General features: G+C 41.4%; 6 protein-coding genes across 6 annotated transcripts; 2 read left to right on the plus strand and 4 right to left on the minus strand.

The window, feature by feature from the left end:
* Nucleotides 1-544: 544 nt before the first annotated feature.
* K441DRAFT_645104 (uncharacterized protein) lies at nt 545-1,545 on the minus strand. Its single transcript, XM_067646782.1, has 2 exons — nt 975-1,545; nt 545-913 (listed from the first exon to the last, which is right to left on the minus strand). Exons 1-2 carry the CDS (start codon nt 1,420-1,422, stop codon nt 822-824), a joined length of 540 nt encoding a protein of 179 aa, XP_067498839.1. The 5' UTR covers nt 1,423-1,545; the 3' UTR covers nt 545-821.
* Nucleotides 1,546-2,839: 1,294 nt separating this feature from the next.
* Nucleotides 2,840-4,373, minus strand: K441DRAFT_708339 (uncharacterized protein). The gene is made up of 2 exons (XM_067653768.1): nt 3,838-4,373; nt 2,840-3,779 (listed from the first exon to the last, which is right to left on the minus strand). Exons 1-2 carry the CDS (start codon nt 4,073-4,075, stop codon nt 3,190-3,192), a joined length of 828 nt encoding a protein of 275 aa, XP_067498840.1. The 5' UTR covers nt 4,076-4,373; the 3' UTR covers nt 2,840-3,189.
* Nucleotides 4,374-5,478: 1,105 nt separating this feature from the next.
* K441DRAFT_708340 (uncharacterized protein) lies at nt 5,479-6,739 on the plus strand (the record flags this gene model as incomplete). The annotated part of the gene is made up of 3 exons (XM_067653769.1): nt 5,479-6,133; nt 6,186-6,329; nt 6,389-6,739. The coding sequence occupies exons 1-3, from the start codon at nt 5,489-5,491 to the stop codon at nt 6,737-6,739; spliced, it is 1,140 nt and encodes a 379-aa protein (XP_067498841.1). The 5' UTR covers nt 5,479-5,488.
* Nucleotides 6,740-6,795: 56 nt separating this feature from the next.
* K441DRAFT_708341 (MFS general substrate transporter) lies at nt 6,796-8,450 on the minus strand (the record flags this gene model as incomplete). Its single annotated transcript, XM_067653770.1, has 1 exon — nt 6,796-8,450. The coding sequence occupies exon 1, from the start codon at nt 8,251-8,253 to the stop codon at nt 6,796-6,798; it is 1,458 nt and encodes a 485-aa protein (XP_067498842.1). The 5' UTR covers nt 8,254-8,450.
* A 6,795-nt stretch (nt 8,451-15,245) lies between these two features.
* Nucleotides 15,246-15,509, minus strand: K441DRAFT_487004 (uncharacterized protein; the record flags this gene model as incomplete). The annotated part of the gene is made up of 1 exon (XM_067641947.1): nt 15,246-15,509. A coding segment is annotated over one exon (264 nt), but the record flags the coding sequence as incomplete, so codon positions are not given.
* A 10,472-nt stretch (nt 15,510-25,981) lies between these two features.
* On the plus strand, nt 25,982-26,149 carry K441DRAFT_619718 (uncharacterized protein; the record flags this gene model as incomplete). The annotated part of the gene is made up of 1 exon (XM_067645886.1): nt 25,982-26,149. A coding segment is annotated over one exon (168 nt), but the record flags the coding sequence as incomplete, so codon positions are not given.
* Between the last annotated feature and the right edge of the window lie 426 nt (nt 26,150-26,575).

Here is a 26,575-nt window from a genome sequence, read left to right on the forward strand (position 1 = left end):
TCCTTCCTTACCACCTATGCAGCGAGCTGTCAGCGCGCTGCATAAATATACGCTGACTGACTGCTTGCATCAGCAGCTCGCTGCCAGCGACGCTGCCTGTTGGCCACACTGCATTGGTTACCCCAGACAGATCAGTCCTCCACAGATGATTGACTCGAAGTTCAAGCTTTCCTAAATCCTTATATCACTTAAAGAGCACATCTTTTGGCCTAGGCGATGCCTTCGCTGCGGCTTTCTCTTTAAATTCTTTAAAACTTTGCATTGCTACCTTTCGCCCCATTGTACTGTATCTCGTCTCCTCTTTTCGAGATCCTAAGATTTCAAGCCACTAGTACAATCTGAATTTATGCGCCAGGCCTCCGCCATTGTCTCAGTATGCGGGCCTATATTATTCCATATTCCATATGATGGAATCTCGCGGTGTGCTCTCAAAACAAAAGTATTAAACAAGTGTCAATTACCAGACTTGACGAGAATTTTAAGATTAGGCTATATCTGATGCTCACGTATTAGTGCAGTTGTTTGACGCCAGGCTATTCAGGAAGCTAGTTTAGGAAACTAGAGCTTTGACTGTAAGTAAGGTTATTTTATATTAACAATTTAGCAACAGTCAGAACCGCATGACCAAGGTTCTCATAAAATTTTTATGAAGGCCATTTCTATTGCATACAAAGAATACCGAAACAATGAAACGGAGTTTTACCCTACGAAATGTAGCGGCAGTTGGTTGAGTGTTTTGAATAGAAATAGGTTCATTCCCCGTTGCTCTAGATTCCTAAAGGTGACGTCTCCAAACAAAACCCCGAAAATAGTTAAAATGACTAGATACTGCAATAATCGTTGATATTGTAGCTAGGGTAGATGTGACTAGTGCGACAGGACGGGTTTGCTCCTTTGACATAGAGGCTCGTAGCTATTTTTTGTTAGATTCCTGCTTCAAATTATTCATTTGAGAAATAATGTGCTAAACTCACTGTCTACAGGATAGGTGCTCTCTGGTCTCCGAACGATAGTCTGGCTGCGTTCCGCAGGTGTCAAAGCATATTCGCAATTAATCTGATCTTGGCCGCCATTGACAGTAGTACTGCCAGTCCAAACATCAATATGCCGGATGCCATTTGACCAATCTATCTCGCACTGTTCGCACTCGTCCTCCATGCGGAGATACTTCTTCGTATAGGGGTCGTAAATAATTTCGCACCAGGAGAATTCCTTGGTTGCAGAGGCGAAAGTCAACGGGTCAGAATATGTGCCTGTCCCCCCAGCAGTATACCCACGACCGCAGTCATGGGCGATTGCTGGCCCAGCTGGAGAGTTGTCTGGGTACCCGTAGAATGTGTGTGTCATGAAGCCCATCTTAGTGCATGAAGCTGAGGCAGAAACAGCCAACGAGGCGATGGTAGCGATTGCTGCGAAAAGCATAATGAAGAAAGTTATAACTAATATCGAAAGCGAAGTGCAGGAAATGTGTGAAGAGTGAGGTGGATTGAGTGCTTGGTTATTTTGCAAGGACAACAAGCAGTTTTTATATCCCGGGAATGCCCGCTTAGTCTCGCGCAAGGCTGTCACGAGCTGGGTTTATTTCGAAGCCCTTCCGTGAAGTCGAAAACAGCCGTGATGAGCTGGAGGAACGATGGGCCAGCACACGCAAACGCCAAACTACGGACTAAATTGCGTGTAAGATGTGTCTTTGATCATCAGCATGATTCAGCAGCCGCTTGAATATAGGATTTTCTGTGGCCCCTTTCAGGGCAGCCAAACGGTTGGTTCGCATAGGCAATTTTTCATATTCTCATTACAAGCTACTCCTATTGAGCTTTGTGCTCAGCCCCAATGAAATGCGTTCTTTATCTGCGCTCGGTATACAAGGGGGTACCACAAACGGGTCAGACGCCCCCCCTACTAGTATATATGTCAGAATAAGCGAGTCCAGAGGAGTGTACTACGGTATCGGGCGTAAGTTTCGTCTGACATAGATTAACCAATGAGAAAAGAGGAATTCTTTTGCCAAGCTCTACATATGCTAACGAAACTTATGCCCGATACCGTAGTATAGGGCTAAGTTATTTCGCTTACCATACCAGCAGGGGTGTCTGGCCCGTTTGTGGTACCCCCTTGTAGTGCGCGGCTATATATAGGGTCAAGCCAGGGACAGACCAGGTACAGACCGGGAGCCTAGTTTACCCGAAATCCAGTGAGTTACTCGTGGAACCACAGTCACGCTTTTACTGAACGCAGAATTATCAATTTCCTCTAAGGGATAGTTTAGTCACAACTTCGAGCAAATTCTGGAAGAAGTGAATAGCGTTGCAGCAACGTTGTATCCCTTACATCTTATGAACTACGAATTTTAACGGCAGCGAGATGCTAGCTCAGCCAGAGTAAGGCATGCCTATTTCTGTAATGAATGTGTCGATTTAGGTTGGATTTAGCCTATACCCCCTATTTCAGTTACATACCCCCCCCTGTACCTGCATCTACTTTATGTATATATAGCCTCTTTTTCTACATAGATTAATCTTTATATGAGTCTTCCTTTTCTTACAATCGGTGCACGGACTACCGATCGACAGAATGGAACAGAGCAGTTGGGATCAGATAAACATCTAGTTGCTAAAGCAAAGAGTTATGAAGAGGTCTAATTTCGTTGTCACTTTACTTTCATGACGGCAGCCAATGGTAGTCGGGCGAAACTACCAAGTGGATCCCTCTGGATCTTACCTGGGTAGGTAGGGGGTTAGTTATTGTGCATTCACAGAATTTCTGCCATTCCACTTCATATGGATGTTTCAACAGCCCTGGTAACTGCATGATCATACGCTTGACTGGAAAATATACTAGGTCCGAGCCGCAAGACTAATACGGCGGGGGGCTAAAATCGCGGCCAAAATGCCCGGATCTAAGTGGAATTATTTTGAAAAGCTGAAGATAAAAATAAACACTCTGATTGTGTGGAGAACCACAGAATAGGCTCCAGCACTCCGTAAACAGAAAAGAAGCCTTAAACAACTTGGATTTCCACGTGAAGCATCGCCCAAACAAATTTATTCAGCCCTTAAAAAATATGTTGAGGAATCGTATGCTCATTTTTTTTTCTCTAAATCTTGTACAAGCCCTCTGCGGTAACCGGCGGTCTAAAAGTACAACGCGAGAGATCCGGTAATGAAGACGTACACGAGATAGCTACAGTCAGGACTTTGTTCTGTGGCCTTCTACATTACCCACAGTATCGTTGCCCGGAAGCCAGCTGTCGTTACCCTGCATTTCCAATGGTGTTTCGGGCCGAATATCCTCTTTTGGCTTTTCAGCCTGTTCAGCATGTTCTCCATAGTCTCCGGGAAGCTCTGCGGCAGTAATGTATTGGCTATTACGTCCTAGCTCCGCTGTCCCTTGGGGTGCGGGGAGCTCAGGCTCCGCCTGTTTCGCATACATCTCAGGGACATGCGTGTCGGGCATTTCATGGGGTTCATCGAGTCGTTGGCGCTGCCACCTGCGCCTGCGGACGAAAAAGAAGATGGCGATTCCAACTAAGACTGCCACGCCAGCGATACCAGCGACAACACCACCCACAATGGCACCGGTATGATTACTGTGATGACTTTGAGGCGTGGATGAAGAAGTTGGGCTTGACGAAGCCGAGGAACTTGAGCTTGGAGGTATGCATGCATCAATGCTATAGTATACCCAGGAAGAGTTATAACACGTTGCTATATTAGCAAACTGAAGCACCACGGCCGAGCAAGGCTGTTCCGCATTGGTATCGTTGGCGTAGATTGTAACTTTGAAGCCATCAGCTCTAGGCCTGATCATAGGGAATAGTAGTCTAAGTATTCTCACCAGTGCATCCATTGTCCTCTCCAACTACCTGAAAACTGCCGAAGGAGCCTTGAGAGTCGAGACTTGTGCACGTTCCGTTGGGATATCCATTTGGGCCATTGATAGACCTGTAAGATTTCTGGCAGGAATCATCCAAGAAGGTTGCGATGCTAGTAGCCTCTATAAAACGTATGGAATTATAACAAAGTAGGAAGAGAAGGGCGGCAAGTAGGTGGAACGGTAGTCTTGCTCTTGACATGGTGGATCACGGTTCGAAGATCTGGGAGAAGAGATGAAAAGCCACATATCAACTCATGTTCGATTTCGGTGGAGGAGGCCGGCCCTGAGGAGTCGAGGAGAGGACCCGTGAATATCACCAGCACTGGAGCCCATTGAGAGTCAACGTATTTCCCGATTGGACCGCATTCAGGACGAGCTGAGCCAATAAACTATCTTGCGCCGAGGTTTCAGCTTACTCAGGCTCAAGCATTCCCAAAACTTCCCCTACAAAAAGGCCGTGCAGAACGTGGCTGCGCTAACCACCGGAATTGACGAGAGGGTGTACTAACTGTAGCGAACGGCTGTGGCTACGCGCAAGGATCTTTTTGGTTGCCCTGGAGAATCCTTTGTGGCCGCCAAAACGCAAATACAACGCTGTCTCTGCAAAGAGGTCGGCAATATCGCACGGGTGGAAACTTCACGATATTTGACAAAGATCACGACATGCGGAGGAAGGCCGATCGCAGCAAGGTTCTTGCAACCAAGCATACGTGAATCCTCACCCGCGGGGACACAGTCCGTTCCGAAGAATTGCAATACAAGGGGGTAACATCAATGCCTCAGGCGCCCCCCCTGCTATTATGGAGAGGAAAATAAGCGAGCCCCAAGTAATATAGCAGGGCTAGGTTATTTTGTGTACAATACTAGCAGGGGGGCGTCTGAGCAATTCGTGTTACCCCCTTGTAGGGTACTTGGAACCAAGCGATCCCTGTGGCGCTTTCTTTCGCCTGTTCTCAGAACAGGGTTCTGCCTCAGACGAGCGGGCTCCGTACGCATCATCGGTTAAAACACCCCCTGGGCTAGCTGTTCCTTCACCTAACTGTTTTGCCCCAGTGAGCGACAAGGCTAGCCGCGAATGAGTCTGTGCCAGACATGGCTGTACTGAGAAGACCCCATCCAATCAATTAGTAGTCTCAGCTGCTGATGTACTGTGCAATTACAGACTTACGAACTCTCATATATAAGCGCCATTCCTGTCTCCAGCTCCGGAGCCCACGAGTTTTGGGCAACGAGCAGTCAGCAGTAAGCAGTAAGCAGTAAGCAACAGCAGGCCGATGGTAGCTGAGCTGGGTACAGTCAGCACTAGGACGTGACACGTTCAGAGAGCCTTCGTCTCGGAGATGGTTGCTTGTGGAAATCTATCCAATCAGAATTGATGGGGAACGTCTAGGTGCACGAACTGTGCACAAGGCTTCAGACTGCTGATCTTTTGTGTCCAGCATGAGAGGTTCGCGAGACTGTCGTGCGTCAGCACAGCCAGCGATTCGTCGGACCACGCCTAGCCCTCCACGTCGAATCGAGACCTAGTGCAAAGCTTGAAGCGAAGCTTGAAGACCGACCGACCGACCGACCGACCACTTTGCTCTTTCGCTCACCTTGACCCCTCTTCCGAATGTCGCATCTGCAATCTAAACTGGACACCGCGAGCCTAAGGTGGACAAGTAACATTCCAAAAAAGGCATGTAAGCAGTGTTCAGAGGCAAAGCGTCGATGTAGCCTTGAGCGACCCATCTGTTCAAGATGCGAATCCCGGAAGCTTAACTGCCAATATTATGCTGCGAATACACCTGGTCCATTTGTTGGCAAAGCTTCTACGTCTGCCTTCACCCACCAACCTTTCGCCGAGGTTGGCTCTGCAGGCTCTTTGGAAATAGATATGACCTCTGCACAAATACAACACGTAGGTACCGGAGAGGCTACGTTGGACTTTACAAATATTCATTTGGTCCCAATTACCGACAGCGCTCAAATTGGCAACCGCTGGATGGGATCTTTCATTCCAATACCACACCAAAGACCTAAATCATTTCAACTGTTCACCGTTCAATATCTTTCATGTGTTCTTCAGACTTATCACAAATCCATGCTATGTCCCGGAGGGCTTCCTCCGATTATACATCCGCTTCAAATCGTAAATGAGCAACTGTCTAAGCCTCTTGCAAATTGTTATACCCTTGTGCATCAGTGGGAAGAGCATGACAGTGGTACTGTGGTCTCACTTAGCATACAGCAAGAAATGAACAGGCTACTTGAGGAGGTATCTATAATTGGCCTTCTCCTTAGCAGGACCATAGGTTGATTTAAAGCAGTATCATTCATACGGCCACCTCGAGCTTCTGGCAGCCTTCCAGGCTTACCTCCTGTACACTTTGATGGTATTTTTCTCACCAGCTCCAAGCGTAAACCTAGTTGATCATACGGCTTTGGTGCATCTGCAGGAAATAGCCAGTCACGTCTCCGCCACCGGACTTCTTTGCGATGCGGAAATTTCTCGTACACGCCTAAATGGGAGTCCTGGATTATTGCTTCTGCCAAGAGGCGAACGATTTATGCTATGTATCTCTTCAGTAACTTATTTAATACAATCAGCCAGGAGCCAATATATCTTGCAGAGGAGCTATCAGCCCTTCCAGTTCCATGCGGCAAGTTACTATGGAATGCTCGAAAAAGAGACATCTGGGAACAAGAGTATGATTATCATCTTTCGACATGGCACGATGGTGAGCTCCAGATTTCAGAATTGTGGCTGTCTCCCGAAACCGGTTCTGCCCAACGGCGAAAGAGGATCGAGAAATGGGTACAGTCAGTAGATGAGTTTGGCATGATGTTATTTGCTGTATGTACTCATATTCATGGATGCTAATTCTCCCCTGTAAGTCCGCCCACCAATGCTTATCCACGGGAGGTAAATTTGATTTTTCAGCCATTACCCTCACTCTCTTCTCTTTTCCGTCTTTTCCCGGCTCCGTACCGCATCTGCACGAAAACCAACACTAAGGAAGCCAGCATTACGCTCGTAAGCGCCGTGAATGTCCATCCCACTCCAACAGCATTCGCGATCGGAAGCACTACCGCTGTACCAGCCGCTCCTAGCAAACACCGGGACAAATTTAACGCTGCAGCCGCCGACGCACCTCTCTTAGGGAAAACATCCACTAGAAATGTCGTGATCACACTTTGAGTTGAAGTTGACGCCCAGCCAATAAAAAATGTACATGTGATTGGCACAGATATATGCACGTTTTCATTTAGTGTCCACCCGAATACCACCATTGAGGCGCACTGGAGCACACTCCAAAGCCAAATTGTTCTCAGGCGAGCCCGTTCAAGAGGAAAGTCTTCTATGCGGCCAGTATAATGATGCTTGATCCGATGATAATCAAAGTCGAGGAACTTTCCGACGAAAATAGTACCTATAATACTTCCAAAGCCGTTGGCAATGAAAGTCAAGCCGATTTGAACGTCGCTAAGGAGATAAGCGCGTTTGAAAAGTGTGGACATTGCCGTGATGGTCATTTGCCAGACTGTGTAATAAATGGAGAGGTAGAGAATTATCCAAGTGACTTCTCCGCCAAAAAGAATTCGTAACGGGCCCAAAAAATCTAGTCGGAGTTTTTTGTTCGGGCCAGGGCTTGGCAAACCCTGTGGAGCATTGGATTTGGTGCATCGGCCTTGACGCCGCTGTATGTAGGCCAGTGGAAACTTTGCAACACCTTTAGCAGGCACGGAGCCGTTGCCGACCAGCGAACGCAGTGTCTCCGGCAGAAAGAAAACGAGCGCAACCAGAAAGATGCCGCTATATATGGCCAAAAACCAGAAAATTGCTCTCCATCCGAGAGTCCCCGAGAATATGCCACCGAGAATTGGACCTGCGGCTAGGGGGAATAGCAAGCCTGCTTGAAAGAACCCCATATATCCTCCCCTCTCTTCCCTCGTTGTAATGTCCCCAAGCACACCAGCGCCAATTGCCACCGTACTGGCACTCCCTGTGCTCTGCAAGCATCTTAGGATTACCAGTTGGTAGTAATGCCGAGTCTCGGCAAGCCCGATACACGCCCCTAGGAAGATGAGGAAAGTGCAGACATAGGCAATTCTGCGTCCACGCACGTCAGCAAAAGCACCCCAGAAAGTCGGTGAAATGCCTTGGAAAATCATGTAAGATGTTACGGTCAAATTAATTAACTCGGTGGAAACGGAGAGATCGAACGAGATTGTAGGAATTGAGGGGAAATAAATATTTGATGCGAAACCAGAAAATGTAGCAGCCACGGAGACAAGAACTGTGATGACGATTTTCTGGAAAGACGTAAATATAGTATAGGGGATAGGCTGTGTATGAGCAACACGATCATCTATATTGATTGGGTTAAGAGACATCTTGAGGCAGTAGATTTGTATGGTTCTAGAGGATGTGAGGACTGGAAATACTTCAAGAGATACTCACTGATTTGGGACGCTAGCGGCAATTAACTTAATTAGTACTAGGGCCCGCAGATTTGTCACTAAATTTCCAACTACCTTAGGTATCAACCTCTTTGCTCCAAGGCGTGACATACAATAATGGGTCAGACGGTGAATGTAGTGTACGAAGAATTATTTCGGTAAAGAGCTCCATACCAAATAGAGCTCTCATGAGGAAGAAAAATGAACTGAGGTGGATTACCATAGGTATTGTATCTCAAATCTACTATCTAATGATCAATGATAACGCCATTCATTATGGGACATGTGTAACTCCTTGGTGAAAATTGTGCGCCTGGCCTATTTTATGCACCCTAAGGGATTTACGTTGTCACAAGCAGTTGGCATGGCTGTAATGCCATTTTAAAGATGCTCCGATCGTGCCTAGGAAGTACCGCTCTATTCGTGACTACGTCAACAATATTGCAATAGCAAAAGCGGTTTAGCCCAACAGATAGCTTGGTGAGCATCAATGAGTAGGTTGTATTATGCACTTCTCTCATCTTTATTATCTAGTCTGTAGGGTCTTCCTGCTCTCTGGCCATTTAACTAATCAGCTTATGATACTTCTGGCAGAATCATGAGCCAGACGTTTAAAATCATACCCCCTGTAGATTCCGGTGGTGGGCGGGCCTGAATGACATGTTTGCTTGGTCATCCCGGTGGCATGTTAGTCGAGCTACCACATTTCTCCGACCTGACGTCAATTACTGGACGATAAGGCGTGCCAGGCCAGAGCTAATGCGTCTTTCCGATGCCCGGCAAAGCTGGCATAACTACCAACCACGAGAGTCGGACTTTATGGCCCAAAATTCCCGCTGTGTTAATATTGGAAGCCAAGCTCACGCTCTGCAAAGGTAGCATTTTTCGCGCTTGGTGTAGATTTGACTTTTTATGCTACACAACGTGATTCATGTACAATCACTTTTGTTGCTCCCGCCGAATCTCTAGTGTTGCTGTCAACAAAAGCATCAGAAACATGGCGTCCTTGTGACAGCCCCTCAAATAGAAAGACTCCAAAGTGCCCAGCATTCCCAAACTAATAGTGAGCGGCGGACAGCCTGATCGCTGTTGGTCATACAACCCCGAGTCCGTCCACCGGTAGTCGGTGTCTTCGCAGGGTTGCGGAGGATAGATTATCCTATCCGGTCGGGCGGATAATAATCCTATCCGAGGATAGCCCGGATATCGGATAATATCCGGATAATATCTGGATATCCGCAAAATTTTAACTATAAAACTAAACCTTTACCCCTATCGTATAACGCTATAAATATGGCTAGTACTAGTGAAATTCACCCTAAAAACTTTAACGATAATAATTCCTCTAAAGTTAATACACTTTCTACCCTTTTAAGCGGCGTTAAGACCAAAGCTGATACTAGTTCAATCCTAACTACTTATACAACACAGATCTCAAGATAAGTCTCCTTAATTTATAAACATACTCGTACGGCAATAAAGGAAGAAAAGGCTCATACAAAGAAACGCTACTTTTGCAAATACTGTCCTCCTTAAGACCTAAAAGGACACTATTCCTTAACCGTTGGATTATAAGGCCATCTTAAAAAATATAATATTAAATGGAATCTAGTAGAGAATTAGGAGCGTACGACAGTAAAAAATCGGGGGGAAAGATCTCTTTTAGAACTATATCAAAAGCTTTTAGCAAGAGGAGAAGTTTAAGGTCTTAAGGGTGAGGTTCTAAAGCGTATGGTATATTAAAATATTGTAAAGCAAGCACTTCTAGATCTGATTATTGTACGACGGCTTCCCTTCTTATATATAGAATGGCCAGAGTTTTATACTTTCGTAAAAGCATTAAACCGAGAAGCACCCTTAATTATCCCTATACACCATTTAACAATTATAGCCTGGGTTCTTAAACACTTTACTAAGAGTTAAGATATTGTATAAAAAGTACTTTAATTTATAAAAATAAATATTTACCTTGCCGTGGATATCTGGACCTCTCTAAGTTATTTCCTTCTTCTCGGAATCTATGCTAGCTTTGTTAATATCCAGGATAAATACTAGAATCCCTTAATTGCCCTTTATACGGTATTTAGCCAGAGTGGTATAGATTAATAGGAGGCGCTTTGTCCGGTTCTTATTAAGTACGGCATTAAAACAAAGATTGGAGCTCTTGTTGGCGATAATGCCGGATTAAACGATGTTCTCTATCGTACGATTGGCTAATGGCTTAGCCTTAAGTATAAAATTAACTAGATCGCAATATATTAAAGAATTCGCTATTAGGGGCACGTTATTAATCTTATTATTTAGGCCTTTCTATTTAGTTTAAAAAAGGATAAGAAGCTTATAAACTTATATAATAAAGAGGATAAAAAACAAGATGAAGAAGAAAAGAAAGAAGAAGAAGAAGTCGTACGATAAGCACTACCGCTAGTTAAAAGAAAGAAAAAAAGGATAAAGAATTAGAGCTAGCATTAGACGAAAAGCGTAAAAGAGGTAAAAATATTCGAAATATTATGGGCCGATGGGAAAGCTTTATAACTATATTGTTTATATCCGTAGCTTAGCTAACCATACGACATAGTTTATTAAATATACTAGTAAAATAGTTCCTCTGGATAATCGTACGAGATAGAATAGCTAGTATCTTATGCTATGTATAGCTCTAGAGGATAAGATAAAGGCTAGGCTTTAACTCTACGTGGAGCACTATAAGGATGACTTAAAAGATAATATCCTCTCGACAAGCGAATGGATACATCTTTATACGATTTGTGATTTCCTTTAGTCTTTCTACGAAGCAACTCTATTTCTTTAAGGAGATTATACGACACTAGAGAGGGTTCTAGAATTAGTTAATATCCTTAAGGATATAATATAGACCACATTAGTAAATTATACAATACTCTTAACGTTTCTTTAGCTAATTATTTTCTATAGGTAATAGCTACTAAGGCTAAGGATAAGTTTATAACTCCTTAACTCTAACGTGCTAAGGAAAAGCTTGTAAAGTACGCTAAGAAGCTAGATAATTCTCCCTACTATTTAGCGGCACGAGTTCTTAACCTAGAGTGTTATACGGCTTTCTTAAAAGATCAGAATAATTGTATTACCGTTAAAGGAGAAAAGAAGCTCTTTAGCGTATAAAAGCTCTGGGAGAGATTCTGTAAGAAAGCAATACTTTTAGGTTTAACTATATTGTACGCAACTAAGAAAGCTTAAAAGTCGCCTTTAGAGTCTAAAGAAAAACTCTCTGCCTTCCATAAGGCTCATCTTTAGCATTATTTAAAATATACTCGTCCATAGAGTCTAGATAAGTTTAATAACTATATTAACGAGAATCTAATTCCGCTTAATAGCTATACAATAGCTATTTAATAGTGGAATTAGCCTCTTTAGTATATAAGATTTCCACGACTTTTACAGCTTGCAATTAAAGTTCTCTTAATACCTGGAATAAGTGATAAGCCAGAGAGAGTATTTTTAGGTTCTTAACGCCGTATTCTATAGGATTATACAAGAATTACTCTATAAATACTTAAGGCATTAGAGTGCGTAAAGGACTGGGTAGCTTATAAGATTTTAAGTATTCTCTTATAGTCGTACGAGGGAAAGTATATAAGGGGTGTGTTGTACAACACTAAAGGGGGGAAGGGGGGCATATAAATAAAATAATTTTATGTAAAAGGTAACCACTAAAGGCGTGTAGGTGGCGTAGGTAAATATATGCTAACTTTAAACTTAATAGATTATAAGTTTAAATCCCACCGACGTCGTCCTTTATTGAGAATTGGGAAATATAATTGTCTGGTATACTTCCCGTCCTGCCGTATAATAGATTCTCCGGCAACATTACCATACTATAAGTAAACTCTCCTCTCCGTACGATATACCTATATAACTAACTACTCTTAGGATAAGTAGGAGAGGGTAGAAGCTTTACTAGCAATTAATATAGAGGCTTAGGTAGGGGGTGTATTGGAGAGGTAGGTACGGATAGGGAGGCCCTTATATATAAATGCAATTCTGATTTAGAGCCGTGGGTCTCTAAATATAACTGTAAGTAACCTATATTACTTGTATAAGGCAGAGAGCTAATTAATACTAGCCTTGTAAGGCTTATACGGCGACTCTACATTATCTAGTAGGCCCTTGCCCCTTTACTAAATATCAGAGTCTCCTAGGGTTCTATAGTGGGTGCTGTGGAAATTATAAGTAGCGGGATTATAGAGCTTGATGTTCGCAGTGATCTTATTGGACTGGACTGGAGTGGATTTGACCCCCAAATCCACTCCATACGCTGAGGAGGCGGTGGAGCTCCAGGACTCCAATATGGCTCTAGATCAAATATATACTATAAATAGTAAGTCTTGGCAGAAGGTGAGGAAAAAAGGTAAGGAAGGAGGAACGTACCAAATTAACCCCAAACCACAAGGCCTCTATATAAGAAGCTTCGTGATCTTCTACCTTAATCGCCTCCTTAAGGGCGGCATGTGCGCCCTCATCGTGGCTCTCACTCTTGTCATTATCTGACTCTACAACCCCTGGCTCACCAGCCTACCTGGCTCCCCCGGAGGTGCCTCTACTACCGCATTTACTACTGCATTTTAAATATAATAGTACTAATATGTAATCAAGCCGTCACCTTCCTTTAGCTGTAGATCCTTACCCCAAAGTCATATAGGTAACGTGCGTTGCTTTATATGCTTCGGTTTCTTCGTTAAGGCGTTATATTGAATGTAGTTCTTGCCCGCAGCTTAAACTCAACCACCTCCTTCATGTCGTCGGCTTTCGAATCGATCAATTTCGGGGCAAGGATAACGTCGTTAGATAGTAGAGGTAGGCGTACTAAGAGAAATCGTTCCATTGCGGAGGCAGGAAAGTCAAATATAACAAACAGTAGGTGTAGATGCAGAGCCGCAACAGCATAAGCGACAGTAGTAGGGGCAGGATAACAAAGTTCCTAGATTCTATGACTAATACCACTTATTGGACAGTGAGCCAGTGGTAGAGTTTTAAGAGTTGCCGATTGGCTTTCTCTTATGCACTGACTCCTTAGCGCTCTATTCCTCCTCAGCCGCAGTTCGAATTGGGTATAGATCTGGAGCTCCAGGAGTCAAATCAAACAAGATCCACTCCAATCCACCAATTAGAAGGCCCAATCCAAATCCACATCGACTTTGAATCCACACTGGAGCTCCAAATAGACCCCAGTCCAATAAGATCACTGGATGTTCGTCGTACGATATAAATTCTCAGCCTATAGTGGCGGCAGTGGGAGTACTAGAGGGTAAGGATCGGATTGTGGAACTGGAGGATAATAAGGAATAGAAAAAAGTTACTAAATTTAAACTGCTGGGTCTCCTCTCTTTTTTCCTATTTTTATTTTATTGACCCGAGGTACAAGTGGTCTAATCGTTCGGTTCCTCTCACCCAATTCCTCGGCTAAACCGCCAATTGGGTGAGGGAGCTCAATGCGCAAAAACCAGCAATACACAAATAAATTAAAGATATATATTATATGTAAATCAATACGGCCACACAGGCTCATCTAAACTCCATAAATCGTACCCAATATACTTCAATTTGACCTCTATATAGTCCTGTTTAAACTTCTTCACTATTACCTTATATTTGACCTTCCATGGCTTCATTAATCGCTGCTCTCTCATATTAATTACCTCCTTCTTATTATCTTCGTCGGCAGCAATATCTTTCCTAGCTTAGTGACCATATATCTCTCCATATTTCTAAACAATCTTACCACTAGCTTCCTTTCTCTTTTAACGTGCGGCCTCTGCAATACTTAAATCGTGTATTTAATTCGTCGCAAGAGCACCAGCGAGCATTGACCTTTGAGATGCATTTTCAACTTTATCTACAACTTAAATTACAGACGGTGTAATAGGTGTAACTCCTTCCATTGCTGCTATATTACGCTCTTTAACGTAATCAAAGCCTTGCTTTTGTATTTACAGTATAAGAGGTGTCGAATATTCGTTCCAATTTGGAGTTTGCGGAGGTGGGGTTGCAAAAGCAGGGGAGGACGACGGGAGTAATGACGATTGTTGAGAAGGAGGAGTAGGTGTTCGTAGTCGAGATTCTTTAAATATCTTATAATATTCCTTCATTTTTGTAAGAACAACCGTTGGATTAAGGGGAATTAACCCAGTCTTACGGAATGCGCTAGTTGCGATTTGACGATTCTTAAAGACTTTATCATAGAAGGTTTAAAAGAACGCAAAGAAGTCGACCTTTAATATCTCAGTTACGCCATTAAAAATCTCTTTACGTATCTCTTTCTTAAAGGAATGCTTTAATGCTTGAAATATACCCACATCTAGAGGTTGTAAGAGGTGAGTTGTATACAGTAGGAGTTAGAAGGGTCGAATTCTATGCTCCCAGCAGTAATCAATAAATGGCTGGTTTAAATAAGATCTATAGCCATCAAAGATTAACATACAATATACCCCTTTTATATAGTCCTTTATAAATCTATTAAAATGCTCTAAATATTTTAATCCAAGCTTATTGTTTAAGAAACCAGTTAGGGAGCGCGCAAAGAGAGTATCACCATCTATATCGTTCTAAAAGTGCTTCCGTAGATAATATGCGCCCTTAAATATAATTATCACAGGAACCTTTCTACCACCATAATTAATTGTCTCCATAGAAGTAACAAGCTCCTTATTATCGGGGTCCGCTGCGTAAACTACCTCGCAATTAATTGGGACAATAACTACTTCCCTAAAGACAACCCTAATTTGGAAGCCGGTCTCGTCAAAATTAGAGACATCGTCGTCTTAAATAGCCCACTTCTCCTTACACCGTTTAAACTCCGTAAAGTGTACCTTTACATCCTCCACAATATATATACCTAATCGTTTTGCGGATATAGGTTTCGTCTTAAGAGTCTTAAGGTAATTAAAGTGTCGAGCCATCCAAGCTTTTATCCACCTTTGTGATACTAAAGACGTACGGTCGCCTGATGCGTAATAAAGGAGCCGTCTAGTGGCTGTTTGTATTACTTCGAGGTTCGCCGCAGTCCCTGCTCCATAGAGCATAAAGATATAATCTTTTAGGGCATAATCTTGTGGTGCTGCGAGTTTTTTATTATGTCCCCCTCTAGTATTACTTGCTGGACGACCCCGCCGGCGAGCCATTAATCGATGATAGGGGGCTAGAAACTTAGCTGCGGCCGCTGTCCCTGTTAATTTAGGATCAGCATCCATAGCCTAAGAGGCCTTAATAACGGCTTCTTCGATAAGCTCTCCTTTAGTAGGCATATTGGTGGTAGTAATAAGGAAGGTGGGGTAAGATTTGTATATTGCTGGTTTTTACGCATTGAGCTCCCTCACCCAATTGGCGGTTTAGCCGAGGAATTGGGTGAGAGGAACCGAACGATTATTACTTTCAGGTGTATAGGTGTCTAAATTTTCAAACCCTCGCCAAGCCAGCCTTTAATTGGTTAGAAAAAAAACTTACGCGCGGTAAGTTATGGCAGAATCCACGTGACGAACATCAAAATATTATAAACATCAAAATATCCTAGTATTGCGCCTTCCTTTTTATTAACACCTTTATTAATACCACAATATATATTATAAATATAGCAGATCCTACTATAATTAAGTGCAGCAAGTGCTATATCTATAAGCCCCGCCTTAACTTTATTAAAGACGGCCCTTTAAATAAGATTTTAAAGCTGTGCCAGTTATATCGGTTAAAGGCGCGTCTTCCCTATATATTACTTCTACTTTTACTTACTTTTCTAGGCCTCTAAATATAATTTAAATAAGCGAAGAGCTCTTATAGAGTTAGGTTTTACTACTAGGAATCGTCCTACAAGGCGCTAGCGAACTGCACCACCTAAAAATAATACCGAGAACGCCTTCCTGCCTCGCGGCCAGAACAGTTAAGATACCCCTAAAATAGCTTAACGGCGGAAGATAATTAGGGTAATATAACGGGAGCACCGCATTCTTAATTAACGGGGTAAAGCTCACTCGCCTACTCCTCCGCTATATACCACAGATAAAGCTCCGTATAGTAGAAGAGGCACTCTAGATAGCCTAAATACGTCCTCGCCGGAACTAGCTCCTATGCCTACTCTACCGCCAATACCTACCCTACTACCAATACCACCTTCCTTACGGTAAGCTCCCTCGCGGCAAGCTCTAACTACGGCCACACTACTACCCGTTTCGGCTGTCGATTGGGAGCGAATTAAGAAGTTTAGGAGTATACTATAGGCTAAATATATAGAGACGTGCAGTTATTATAAGGAGCGATAGTTCCAAATAGGCCTAGCTATAGAGGGTAATAATATAGGTATATACAAAGCCTATATTAAGAACGCCGATAGCCTTAAAGATCTAACCCTTTCTCCCCTATTTAGTGAAAGCAACGGGCTCAATCCAGGGCCTATTCCTAGCTTTCTACCTACACTTACCGCGGTAGAGGAGCTTCTAATTACGCGCGTATACATTCATCTGCAAGTCGTGCGTATACGCGGCCAGCAACATCGCTATACTAGCCACGTCTGCTGCTTTGGCCAGAATATACCAAAATTTAAAGGCAGCTACTATAGCTACCTACTAAACTTAATATACTGGTTATAAGGCCTACGGCAGTAGAGGGTAGCAAATACCTAAGTTAGTAGTTTACCAAGCGGTATACTATAAGGCGCTTTACTATAGTACAATAGCTTTACTTTCTAAAGGTTAATTATCCTAATTATTACGACGTTAAAATATATAGCATCTGGCTTACTAGCTTACCTAAAAATGGCTCTATATTAGATTAGCTACCTTATATTAATAAGTCAGAGTCTAATTCTAGTAGCCTAACGGCTTACCCTACTACTCCTATATAACGTCCTCCTATTATTAATCCTCTGCCTACCAAGCTTAGTAGTAATATACTAGATAGCGAATTTAATAACAACGTACTAAATACTTTAGTTTCTAATCTAGTACCTAACCTTAATAAATTGGAACTTTTAGGTCGCGAGGTTTAACACTAATAAGACCTATAAACGGGCCTAGAGGTTCCTACTATGTAGTAGACACCTTTCTCCAAACAATTAGCTAGTTTTATTATACGCGGCGCCTTTCCTACTCTATTTCCTTATAGTAAAGCCAACTTTAATATACTACGAAGCCGTATAGTTACCCTAGCTGCGTACGCCAAGCATATACTTAAGTATCAGGACGGTCGGTTTAGCCGCTACCCCTTATTTTGCTACTATGTGTTTAATTAGATTATAAGAGAGCAAGCCCTTAACGCTACCCGCTTCCTTTATAGCCGATTAAATAAAAATAGTCTATCTTTAGATAAGCTTAGTAATCTTATAAATAGTAATAGGGGTGGTTAGGTTCTAAATAAGATTATACAGCATATATAGAAGCTTAAAGGCACTAGGCCCTACTAGAAGCAGAAGAGAAATAAGCTTATAGCTTATACTAAAAATATTAAGAGCGGGTCTCTATTCTTTACACTTAGCGCAGCTAATCTATATTAGTATAATCTACACTCTTATATACCTCTATTTAACGAATATAAGGCTACTAATAAGGCTTAACGCTACCAGATTACTTCTCAGAATCTTAATAATAATCCGCATATTACTGCTTACTAGCTACATTACCGCTTTAATCTATTTAGGAAGCACGTGCTTATAGGTCTATTTAATAGTACTAACTTTTAGTCCTAATATAAGTGGTAGGTGTAAGGTAACGGCTATATACATAGCTTCTTATAGAGTTCAATAGCCCTAAGGCCAGATCCGTTAACTAGTGAATTAAGGGCGGCTTTTACTAAGCACTAGGCTGCTTTTATATCCGTAATAAATTCTAATTAATCTAGGCCTCCTAATCTTTAACATCCTTCTACTCTTAGCTATAAGGAACACCTTAACACTAGTAAGCTTCTTACTGCCTACCTTAATCGATTTTAACGGCACCGCAATTGCACTAAATCTTACTACTTAAGACTAAAGAAAGGCTCCGCTAGAGTAAAGGAGTGCCACTTTTACTTTCCACGCTCTCTTCGCAATAAGGCCGCTGTATTAAAGGATTAAAATCCATATTACTAGACGTTCTGTCCATAGCGTAACAATAAGCTTCTTAATAGCTACAATGCAGCTATAATACTGGCGTAGATAGCAAATATTAATACGTCGCCTGCTATAAGTATATTAGTAATAGTCAACTATATAGGCAAATATTGCAGTAAGGAGGAGAAGAAGTCGACTTCCTACTAGGAGTTACTCTAATTAGTACAGCTGTACGCCAACAGTCTTCATGCCTTTAGTTTGGTAGTAGCTAAGTTTATAAACAAGCTTATTACTAAACGCGATTAGTTAGCGCAGGAGGTATACCATCTACTTTTTAACATTCCCCTTTCTAAAGGCTTAAGGACTATAGTAGCTTTAGACTACCGCCAGGAGGACGATTAAAGCGCTATATATAAGCTTATAGATAGGCAACTAAGAGGGTACGGACTATCTAACTATAAGAAATATAAGCGCCGCCTAAATAGGGTAGAGAATATTGTTTTCCTTAATTTTCTACTCCATTTTAATTACTTTACTTATAAGTATTAACTAAGAGCAAGGCCTTAAGTTATATTATACTTTCTATAATATAACGGCGATCCTTCCTATCCGTAGTATCCTAAGTTCTACCGTATAAAGCTCATTCTTTATTACCCGTAGAGGGAGTATAAGGAAGTGGCTACTTATATTAATAGATTTAGGGCCCCTAATTATATAGCTTCCTATTAGGCTTATATTGACTCTTATTAGCACCCGCCCAACTACTTCTACAATTAAAAACTAGAGAAAGGTTACAAAACTACTAATAATATTAATAAGTTTAAGGGAGATTTCGCAGACGACTTGGAGTTATATTAGTCCTTTAAGGCCCTATATACCCACGTTTAAAATACCAACAGAGTTAAAATTAAGGATCCTAATAGGCTTAGTAATAGGGAGCTTAATTATAACTATAACTAAAGTACGTATTAGGGTATATACCCGCAGCTTAATAAAAGGACTTATTAGTAGGAAGTATAGCTATAGCCTCTACTATAGAGCCGCCTATCCTAAATAGTAACTCCGTCCTCCTTATAACCAGGTCAGCGTTATATCTATAATGTTATAGTTAATTACTACAGGCAGATCCAAGTGGGCCTTAGCCCCTCTCTACTATAGATTAACGTTAATAAAGAGGCAGAAACTGGCAAATCATATCTTATTACTGTCCTCTCTATTACGCTCTATAATATAGTAAGAGCTAATAGCAAGCCAATACCATTAGCTTAAGCGGCCCCTACTAGGGTAGCTGCCTTTAATATTAACGGCAGAACTACATACGATCTATTAAGGTTGCTAGTAAATCGCCTATTTAAGGAATTACCTGCTACCAGTTTTACGCCTCTACAGCAAGCTTTTAAGGATATTCACTATCTCGTCCTTAATAAGAAATCTATAATCAGGTAAGTACATCTAGCCTAGATCGATCGCCGCCTTTGTTAGATCTACCCTATATATAACAACGACTACTTTAGAGGCTTAAACATCTTACTAGTAGGCAATTTCTATCAGCTTCCCCCTATAAATCAGACGGCCTTATATAGTAATCTACCCGCTAGGCCGTCAGAGCTCGCTAGCTATAGAAAAGGAGCCTATAAGGCAATTAACCGAACTGCTATCCTAAATCAAGTTATGCGGTAGGGCGGTAATAACGCTAAGAGCTCTGCATTTAGGACCGCCCTTATAGAGCTATATAGTAATTCTATAAGTAATTCGACCTAGAAGCTTCTTTTAACTAGGTATAAGCAGGGCCTATCCACTAATAAGGTTGCGGGCTTTAATAACGCAATTCGGCTATATGGCACACGCGCTGCTATAAGTAAGTATAACACTATTTAGCTTCACGACCTTTTACAGCCAGTAGTAGCTATTAAGTCAGTTAACACTAGTATAGGTATACAGAAAGTTACTCCTAATTAGTGCGATACTATAGAGAATCTAGCCCTATATATTGGCGCAAAAGTAATACTAATATAGAATATCTAGGTTAAACTAGGCTTAGTAAACGGTACTACTAGTACAGTTAAAGATATTATATAAAAGGGATACGCGGATATTAAAAAGGATCAGCCTTAGTTACTACTAATTGCAGTAGATAGGTATAACGGACCTGCCCTATTTACTTAGCAGGATAGTAAGAAAGTCGTCCTTATATTTTCCGTGCTTTGTAAATAAGAGGGTATAAGAGGCTCTTACTTATAATATCAATTTCTAATTACTCTAGCTTTTGCTCTTACTGTATATAAAAGCCAGGGCCTAATACTTAACTAAGTAGTTCTAAATATTAAGGAAAAGAATAAGATAGCCAGGCTAACCTATATAGCAATCTTACGAGTTAAAAAGCTTTCAGGGCTTATATTCGAACGTAAGTTCAATATAAAACGATTTTAGTTATCTATAAGTAAGACTAAAGAGGTATAATAAGAAGATTTTACACAGAGGTAGTAGCAACTACTTATAAACGACTTTTCCTAATTAGGAAATTATATACTGGCTTAGAGGTAAGCGGAGAATATAGTATTCGTCTTAGTTTCCTAACTTTTAAATAGCTTAACCACGAAATCCAATTTTCTAAATTTCAACCCCCCTATCCATCCTACCTTTTTACCGCTTCTAGAGCTATTAGATATACATATAATAGTATATAAGGAGAATTGGTAGTATTACCAAATCAATATTGCTGCTATCTATAGCGTTAATCAATTTTTGGAATTTTTCAATTTTTTTTTAAAGGGCGGAAATATCGCTTATATAAGGAGTTATATAACCTCCGAGAATACATACTACTTAGGACCGCATATTAGCAGCTATAACTTCTCTACACTATAGTTAAGATTTTATATATACCGCACGTAAAGCTACTTAAAATAACTATTACCTATAGATCTGCCGATTTACAAATTAAAAATTAGACGTGGTTAGAGCTATTAGTAGGGGTTATTAATCGCGCTCCCTATAACAAAATCCGACTAACAAACAAACTAATAAATTAAATTAAAAGTTCGGAACGTCTAAATAAGGTTCTGCTAAGACGCTAGCTAGACCCTAACCTAGACCCTTCCTAACCTATTAAATTCTAAAAATAATAACCTCTACTGAATTAAAAATTAACCTTATCCTTAACAAGCTATCTAATTAAATTTAATAGTTCTTTATTATCTAAGACATAGCTAAAACTAATAAGGTATGGCAGTATATCGACCCATTTAAAAAGAAAGACGATCTTCCAAAGCTAGAACTACCAAGTCGGCCCACACTAAGGGACATACTACCTACGGCTATATCGATAGCAAAGCTAGACCCAAATCAGCTCACTGCCTATAACTAGCTCTACGCCAAATACAAGGATAATCTACGCGTATACTAGAAGCAAAAACAGGCTATAAATGATATTAACAACTACATCGTTCGCACCACATGGGTAGCCTACCTTTCACTTATCAACAGCCTCAGTAGTCGGTTACATTAAATATTTAAGGCGTCTCTACCACTGTAGTAGCCACTGCAGTAATAGAGACACCCCGTATTTTGGTAAGCAATTAAACCCATCTTATACAAGAATCTCGTGCTTATTAGTACTTACCAAATCACATACTCGTAGGGCCTCCTCCCGTCTATAAATACTCCCTTCTCTATACCTTCCTCTCTTCTTTTCTTCTTCCTTATAAGAGCTAGAGGTGCTCTAATACCCCTCCCTAGTCCCCACTAAGGGATCTATTAGTCGACGTGGCGATATAGATAGTATCTAACGAGGAGACGGGTAAGAGAGGAGTCAGGAAGGACGGAGGGGCGTCCGGTAGGTGTTAGTTGAGCAACGTCAATGTCTATATTATAGCTGCCTAATCTCCCGTTTATAGGCCTCCTCCCATCTATAAATACTCCCTCCTCTATACCTTCCTCTTTTCTTCTTTCTTCTTCCTTATAAGAGCTAGAGGCGCTCTAATACCCCTCCCCAGTCTCCACTAAGGGATCTATTGGTTAACATGGCGATATAGATAGCATCGGACAAGAAGACAGGTAAGAGAAGAGACAGGAAGGACAGAGGAACCTCCGGTAGGTGTCAGTCAAGCAATATTAACGGCGGTTTTCGTCACCCAAAAATTGCGTCACGTAACGACAATTGGGAACACAAGGCGCCTTAACCTTACTACTACTTCTAAATTAAGTAAAAGCTCTATATAGGGGGGTCCCAGGGGGTCTCCCCCTGGAAAACCTTATCTCTATATATATTAATTAAAGTCTATATAATAAAGCTCTAAATTAAAGCTTTGGGTTAATTGATTGGCTTATTACTTATAACCTCGGGTTAAAATTTTCGTTAGGGGGCTAACGATCCGCATGTTTTTATAGTATTTTATATAAAGAGAAGTATAAATAAAAAGGTAGAAAGAAGATATCTAATTAGTAGAAAAGCTAAAGGTATTTACTAAGGCTCTGTACAAAGCTCTGTATAAAGCTCTACATAAAGCTCTACACAAAGCTCTGCGGAGGCTCTATACGAAGCTCTGCACAAAGCTCTGTATACGGAGGCTCTGCACGACGGCTCTACGTATGACGGTTCTGCGTACGACGGCTCTACTACGGAGGCTCTATATAAAAGCTTCGTGTAGAGCTTTGTGCAGAGCTTCGTGTAGAGCTTTTGCAAAGCTTTGGTAGAGCTCCGTGTACGGCTCCCCCTGAGCCTTATTCCGTAGAGCTCTCGTGAGCTTTACGTCTGCGTAATATTACTTATCCTTAGGATATTTAGATAAAAGTGGTGCCATTTTAAAGCGCTTTATAAGCTCTATAAATCTATACCAATATAAATTTTATTTATTTAATATTGGGGGGTGTATCGCAAGTATAAGCATATCGAGGGGATTTTGCCAAGACTATCCGGAGACTATCCGGATAGTCTCCGGATACTATCAGCTGATAGGTCTATTATCCGAGAGGCCTATCCGGCCTATCCTCCGCAACTCTGTGTCTTCGTAGTAGCTAAACGGTTTCAACGTGCGCGTCCCTTCATCATCCCGTGAGATCATATGAATATATATTTATTCCGTATACTTTGTCATTTTAGCTACGCGAGCACAGGATTATCATTGCACACTTCGGTCCGCTTATATTCCACATTTTTACTTAAGAATATCCTCACCACGTATCCGCCCCACGTAAATCCGGCTAAGCCCTCCGGGCTTAGCCCTACGCAGTTTAACGGAAAACCGAGTTCAACGGAAATGTTCACCCCAAATCCCATATACCAAATTCCTTATATATTTTCTTTACCCTAACCATACCTATAGAATATAAAATCAAAGAGGCACGCGTATAAGATGCAGTCAATTTCTATTATAGTATAGATAAGCCTAATATTACTAAGGCAGCTAAAGTAAAGGCCGCGCCGTATAAACGCGTCTATAATTAAATTAATGGTATTAAAAGCAAGATAGAGTAACGCAGCCCTAATTATAAGCTTAGCCTAGCACAGGAAGCTACTCTCCTTGCATATATTAATTATATAGACCGTCTTAGTTGCTCTACTCTTATCCACTAGGTGTATAGTACCGCTAAACGGATTCTTTACATAGTAACGCGTAATAGCGAAGAGCCTCCTACTCTTAGGCGCGACTAGACTATAAGGTTTATTATAAGTAATCCTTTTTACTATAAAGTTAAATAAAAGCCTCTTAAGATTGATCGCGCCGTTACAACTAACCCTATTACTATTAACGAGTGGTATAAGTTATATTATAATATAGTGGATATACATTAGATCCAGGACGCGGATTAATATAACTTTAATAAAAGTAGATTTCGCATTAGGATTGGAGGCAATTAGTTTATTATAACGCGTCTAAAGGAGAAGTCTAGATTCCAGTTAGCTAGTAAAACAAATCGCGATTTTACATCATGCTTAAAGGCTATTAGTAATAATAGCTGCGTGCTTCTACCGGCGATTATACTTAAGGGAGAATAGATCCTCTACCATTATATTACACATATAGATCTTCTAGATAATTACGTATTAAGTACGCAAACAATAGGCTATTTAAATAATAACTACGCGTTTAAGTGGATTAAGCATTTTAATAAGTATTTAAAGGCCCGGCAAGTAGGTGTATATTAACTACTTCTCCTTAATAGGCACGGCTCGCACCTTATAAAGGAGTTTATAGAATATTACAATAAGAACTATATTATTCTATTTACAATTCCGCCTTATATAAGCTACTTTCTATAGCCTCTAGATGTTATTCTCTTCTAGCCCTTTAAGTATAACCATCGTAAGGCTATTAAGATGGCCACTTAAACTAGGTGCACGGATTTTAATAAGGTGGAATTTTTATACCATCTAAAGTCTATTCGTAACGCTATATTTAAAGCCTTATCTATTAGATTAGTATAGAAGAAAATAGGGCTAATTCTATATAATCTAGAGGTTATACTGTCGAAATTACGCAAACGCGTATTTATACGTCCTTAAACGCCTTCACCTATAATGCAACGACTACCCCTTCCTAAGCCGCTATTAATACCAACAACCCCACGGAGCGTTAAGCGCTTAATTACGCGGCTATATATAATCGCTAGTACACTAGATAGAAAGGAGAAGTGGCTATATAAGAAGCTATTACGTGGGGTATACTAGAATGCCTATTACCGGAAGCTAGCTAAGGACGACCTCTATAATATACAGGCAGCTATTTAAGCCTATTAGAAGCAACAAAAAAAGGATCAACGCGTTATTAGTAAAGAAGGCTTAATATCTACAAAGGATAGGCGCCTTAAAGTAAGCCAGAGGCTTAAAAAGGAAGCAAAGGCTACGGCACGGAAGGCTGCGCGAGAGGTAAAGAAGAGGGCTTAGAAAGACACAATAGCACAACCAAGTGGCTTAGGTACGTAATAATTGATATATAAAAGCTTTAATATTACTGCTTTAATTACTCCTCCTTTAAAAGTTAAATATACAACGTCTATATATAAATCTACAGCTTCAAAATCACGTAGTGGGGCATATTTCCGTTAAACTCGGTTTTCCGTTGAACTGCGTAGGGCTAAGCCCGGAGGGCTTAGCCGGATTCACGTGGGGCGGATAGTAGCCACAGTTGACCCTTAAATTCTGATTAGTGGGGAAGCACGTCCAATTCCTTTCGCATTAATCCTCATATGCATACAATTAACCAAGTTCATTTCCTTGTGACACAATGAGAAGCTACGAATGTCTTTCAGCGGGACATCTACCCTGGCCAGAGGCCCCAATAAGCAACCATAAATACACTAAAGCTGCTGTTGTTATTGTCGGAGGTGGTATATCCGGTAGGTTGACTAATCCAATTATCCAAGACTGTCTTTGTCTTGCTAGATCTTGTTTTAATAGAGGTTAGTCCTATGTGTGAAGCCAGTACTAGCTGACACCACCTGATAGGCATGTGCTAAGCGATCAGTTTACGCCGAAAAGGCCACCTTCACAACATCATAATAGTCGAGAAGAGCGGTGGATTTGGAGGGGCTTGGAGAGACTCTCAGTAAAGACTTTGTGAAAGCATTTACCATTGGGCTACCTGTATTCTGACTTCCCATCTTCGAAGCTACCCTGGCAGTTGCTGTGACGTTTTCAGCCACCTATACTGTTACTCCTTCGAACGAAGCCCGGACTGGCCTCGTGTCTATCTAGGTCGAGAAGGGATCCTCAGTTATCTAATAAGTGTTGCCAACACCTACGAACTCTACAAATATGTGCGCTTAACGCAACAGTAGAACGACCCGAATAGGACAATAACGAAACGAAATGGAAGATTCGGGTCAAGGTTGCCGGCGGAAAAGATGCAGAGTATGGCGATAGCTACACCATCTTGTCCGACTACCTTGTTTCAGCCGTCGGCCAGTTAAATTAGCCTCAAACTCCTAATATCCCTGGAATTGATTCTCTTAAGGGTAGAATAATGTACTTAGCTCGCTGGGAGTGTAGCGTCTCTTTAGAGGGAAAAAAAGTAGCCATTTTGGGTCAGGTAAACGTGACTGGGAATCAGGTTTGCTCAAAATTAGCCAATTAGGACCCACGGCAGCACAAGTTGCTCTAGGGATAGCTAAAATTGCTTCGAAACTTATAGTGATTCAAAGGAGTCCGGCGTAGGTAATTCCCCGCAACGATAGCTCCGTCCTGGAAGAGAAATCAGTACGCAG

Source organism: Cenococcum geophilum (assembly GCF_001692895.1).
Source record: "Cenococcum geophilum 1.58 unplaced genomic scaffold K441scaffold_57, whole genome shotgun sequence".
Lineage (NCBI taxonomy): Eukaryota > Fungi > Ascomycota > Dothideomycetes > Gloniales > Gloniaceae > Cenococcum > Cenococcum geophilum.

Bases quoted from the DNA above. Each gene is read 5' to 3' on its own strand.
- K441DRAFT_645104 (XM_067646782.1), bottom strand. From the start codon at position 1,422: ATGCTTTTCGCAGCAATCGCTACCATCGCCTCGTTGGCTGTTTCTGCC. The intron at 914-974 runs GTGAGTTTAGCA...AACAAAAAATAG, and splicing joins GAGCACCTATCCTGTAGACA to CTACGAGCCTCTATGTCAAA.
- K441DRAFT_708339 (XM_067653768.1), bottom strand. From the start codon at position 4,075: ATGTCAAGAGCAAGACTACCGTTCCACCTACTTGCCGCCCTTCTCTTC. The intron at 3,780-3,837 runs GTGAGAATACTT...ATGGCTTCAAAG, and splicing joins AGAGGACAATGGATGCACTG to TTACAATCTACGCCAACGAT.